The sequence below is a fragment of the Bison bison genome, unplaced genomic scaffold, assembly GCF_000754665.1.
Source record: "Bison bison bison isolate TAMUID 2011002044 unplaced genomic scaffold, Bison_UMD1.0 scf7180017864353, whole genome shotgun sequence".
Taxonomy (NCBI): Eukaryota; Metazoa; Chordata; class Mammalia; order Artiodactyla; family Bovidae; genus Bison; species Bison bison.
Genome location: NW_011494925.1, coordinates 3,080,115 through 3,084,308, shown reverse-complemented (window position 1 = coordinate 3,084,308; position 4,194 = coordinate 3,080,115). Strand labels below are relative to the sequence as shown.

The 4,194-nt window shown below is 52.1% G+C and overlaps 1 protein-coding gene across 1 annotated transcript in view; it reads right to left on the bottom strand.

The window, feature by feature from the left end:
* The window catches only part of TIMM21 (translocase of inner mitochondrial membrane 21 homolog (yeast)), a 6,396-nt gene extending 2,328 nt beyond the window's left edge, over positions 1 to 4,068 (bottom strand). The window contains exons 1-3 of the mRNA XM_010855053.1: positions 2,908 to 4,068; positions 1,012 to 1,074; positions 816 to 913 (exon numbers count right to left, since the gene is read on the bottom strand). Of these exons, the coding sequence (XP_010853355.1) occupies positions 816 to 913; positions 1,012 to 1,074; positions 2,908 to 3,208 (462 nt within the window). The 5' untranslated portion in view covers positions 3,209 to 4,068. The remainder of the gene's footprint in view (positions 1 to 815; positions 914 to 1,011; positions 1,075 to 2,907) is intronic.
* Between the last annotated feature and the right edge of the window lie 126 nt (positions 4,069 to 4,194).

Below are 4,194 nucleotides of genomic sequence, written 5' to 3'. Positions count from 1 at the left end.
AAAAAATCAACACGGTTTTTCTGCACCTGCCTACTCCTGGGGTGTGGTTCAGGCAGGCTGTGCTTAAGACATAAGATCTGGAATCAGACAAACTTGGACTAGGTTCTGGCTCTCCCTCTTACCAGGCTTCCACCCTGGCTCAGAAGGTAAAGAATTTGCCTACAAATGTGGGAGACCCAGGGCTTGATCCCTGAGTCAGGAAGATCCCCTGGAGGAGGGCATGGCAACCCACTCTAGGATTCTTGCCTGGAGAATCCCCTGGACAGAGGAGCCTGGCAGGGTACAGTCCATGGGGTTGCAAGGAGTCAGACACGACTAAGAGACTAACACGTTCACTTTCTCCCTCTTACTGGCTTGGTCATCTTAGCTTTGTTAATTTACTCTCTTTAAATGTCAGTGTTCTTCTGCACGCAGGATAGAGACTGAGCGCTTAGAGCCTGGGCAGAGTGTGTGGTGTGCACTATGCTCTCAGTAAGTTCCAACAATTCCCACTATGATCATGAGGTCATGGATCAGGTTTTTAAAAAGACTGGACACTTACTGCATGAGTTTAACATGCTGATATAGTCTAAGCTTTTACAATTAGAATTGAAATGTCCCTGTATGGACCTCTGGGTGCTGCCCATAAATCAAAGCATTTCAAGTAGCGAACAAGGAGCTAATAACATAATCAAAACCTAACCATTCCGATTTATTACATAAATTTCACCAGTCTTGGAACCACTATGTGACTTCTACCCACCACTCCCCTGGTCACCCCAACGTTTTTTCCTTCCTATTGTCGGAGTCTGTATAACTCAGCCTTGAAGACTAACCTCGGGATGTGATCTGCACTTTTCTAGGGCTTTCCCATATATCTTATTCGGACTAGATGAAGAAAAAAGTTCTCTGAAGATCGTGTAAAACAAGCCACCTGAAAATCACAGAAAAAGGAGATCTAGCAAAACAAGAACGAGACAAATGGAAAGTGAAAAAGACATTCAGGAGGTTTATACTTGCTGTGATTTCAACCTGTAATGCTGATTCCAATAAGCACCACTATTAAGTAGGTAAAATCTCTTCCGGCTTCTTTCACTGTAAAGAGAAAACACCCCTGGTTACATGTGTGCCGGACATGAGCTGGATACTCTTGGCTTCAGGATCTCTAGCAGGTGAGATGTGGGTTTGGGACATGGGAGGGGTCAGCGTGTGTTCTGGAGCAGCTGCTGTCAAATCTGCGTATTGGAATCACCTGAAGAGTTATTTGCAAAGAACCACAGCCGACTCTGGGAGCAGGGCTGAGGAGTTGGTACTTTAGGTACTTGATCTTAATGCCTCCTTACTGTCTAAGATGAGGAAATCCTTTGATCCAGTTCCTCTGAAGCCTCCCACATGAAGTGGCAGCTCATGCCTCCCTGTTAAAGGCTAGCTCTTCCTCCTGCTCGAAGACCTGGTGGGGGCTTCCACCTTGCAAGACACGTGTTCTGGCCAGGGTACAACGTAACTGGAAGGAAGGAGGAAACGGGCCACCCCAGCCCTGAAGTGGCTGGAGGCCCCACCAGCAGAGCCAGCTATATCCCAAGGGAGATGGGAAGAGGCGCAAAATACAGACTGGGACGAATGGGAGCTGACTGATCAGCACTCTCCGATCAAACACTGAAGTCTGACAAGCAGCCTGGGAGCTGGTGCACAGCTCGGCTCGTGCTTGGAAAGATGGAGCGAGTGGGGTCCACATTAAGTGAAGTAAAAATGACAGCACTGCCACAGCGAACTGTGGGTGTGCTCGAGTGGATGTCAGACACTAAGGCCGGCTGTCCCGAAGGAGGGCCTGGAAAACACTGCTCACAAGGTGCTCTGACAGCCCTGGGGATGGCCCAGCTCTGAAGCCAGGTGGGGACAGTCATGACAACGAACAGCTCGGTTTCTGGACCTGAACCGCTCTTCACTCCTGGCATTCATTTACCGAAGGAAGGCCAACTCCATCAGGAAGCACTTGCGCAAGTATAAGATTCCCCTGGTCCTTCACCAGAGCCCCTCGGCCATTAACTTGGTGACCTTATGCTGGAAAAGGGGACACTTCAAGGTCCACTGGACAGTGTCTAAGCTGACATCAATAACCTAAGGAGTCTCTATGGTCCCTCTGTTAAGTACCTGTGGTGGCTATGTAATAAAGAGCCTGGCATGTAAGAGGGTCACAGCTGCGTGGACTTACCAGATGGTCATTTCCCTGATTTTCAAACTATAACTGGAACGGCTATACTCAGTCATGAGCAACAACAGTCCCTAAACTAGGTCCTTTGAGGTGCATTGCCCACCATACCATAATGAGTAAAGTCCAATGGAAGCCTCTAAAACTGCCTCCCACTGATCAAAATAGTAAATAAAAAACAGCACTGCATCTAAGGGCCATATGTCAAAGACAGCGCTATTCTTAGAGGCTAAAGACAGGTGTGGTTGTCCCAAGAGGTACTGGCATGGCTATTAGGAAACTGAGATTAGAAATACTCACACTCAATTTTTAGTTGTGCGAAACCGGGGAAATTAGCCTTATACATACTACTGAGTCCTGTCTGAAAAAGTAAACGGTGAAATTCAAATGAGATGAAGTAACACCTGGGAAATCTACTTGTCTGTTACAAAACATTAAACAACGGTTTTATAAGCTCTCTCCACACCAAACTAATAAAAGTTGAGAAAAATCTTACAGGCATAATTCAGCAAAGATGCATCAAAATCAAGCGTCAAATGTGAGTTCTCAAATCTGGGAAGAAAATTGTAGGCCTATCTTCTCTGCTTCTGAACTGCCTTCAACGGTTCTACCTTTTAATTTGCGTGTACCGCTTATTCTCGGTTCTGAACTTATATAAAGGGCACTGGCAGCTCCCGTCACGTTTGCTGAGACTGATCGCTACACGGAATCCCCTTTACCTTTCTGTGACGTTGAGAGGACGGTTTCCCCGCCCTGACTCCTGTGCACAGACACTTGCTTGCTGCCGTCCTCCTTCGCGCTCTGGGGGCTCCGTACTTGCGTCCAAATGGATCTCTGGGTGACTCCCCAAATACACCTAGGTCGCGCCGTCGTGTTCTGCTCTTGCAGCCCCCATCTCCACCTGGGCTCAGTCTGCGAGCAAGCTCTGTGAGGCACAGAGTGTGGCAGAAACCATGGCTTCCCGGGGCACCCACGCAGCCTCTCCGTGCACCGCACAGCTCTCAGGAGAGTGCAGATCATGCTCCCGGAAGGCCGCCCCGCTCAGGGAAGACTCCAGCTGTGAAGAGGAGACCTTCGCGACCTGCCACACACCCGGCCGGACGCGGGCTCCAGCGCTCGCGCGCACACCGGTGACGCTGCACGGGTGTGCTCGGCAAAAACGTTAGCTCCAACTGCGTCAATCAAGACAGAACGTCTCCCGAAAGGAGCTGACGCCCACTTTCCCTTCCCTTCGGCTCTCCTTTCACTGGACTGAAAATACTTGGATTCCTTTCTCTGCTGACATTCACCTGATGTCCGGCAGGCCCCTTGCAAAGGGACCTGGAAGACCGCTAGGAGTCCTGGGAGTGGTAGTTCGAGGGCGGCACTCCTCCCGGAACTGCCGCGGCGCAGGACGCTCAAAGACTACATCTCCCACAGTGCAAGGCAGCCGGGGCGCGCGCCGATGCCGTGGGGTCTCCACACGCCCCTGCGCGGACGCCCCTGCGCGGACGCCGCGCGGCTCGGTCTGACAGAAAGGCGGGGCTTTGTTGGTGGCGGGCGGGATGGGAGCCCCTGGCGCTGCGTACTTCAGGAACCTGCAAAAACCAAGTTCGCGGTTACAAACCGTCTATCCCGATGTCCCTCTAGAAGGGGCCGTGCCAACTGGGGAATTCTCGGTCTAACTGTGGCCCTGCTGTTGCCTCTGGGCAGACGATGTAGCCTTTTCGTTTGGTGTTCTTAAACAGTCGGGCAGGAAGCAGCCCAGACTACCCCAGAGCCAGCAGGTGGGGAGGGCGAAGCCGCCTCAGCCCCCGTGGGAGCACAAAGTCCAAGTTGTGTTCTCGCCGCCGCCAGGCGTCCTCGACGTCGGCGTCGGTGCCGAAGCCGGCTGACAGGCGGAGTTGTCCTCGGCCCCGCCCCCCACAGTAACTCTGCGCACGCGTCAGCGTCGAGGGGGCGTGGCCCGGGGTGGTGCGACGGCCCGGAGGAGGAGCGTCGGCGCTGGGTATCCATGGCGATCGGAC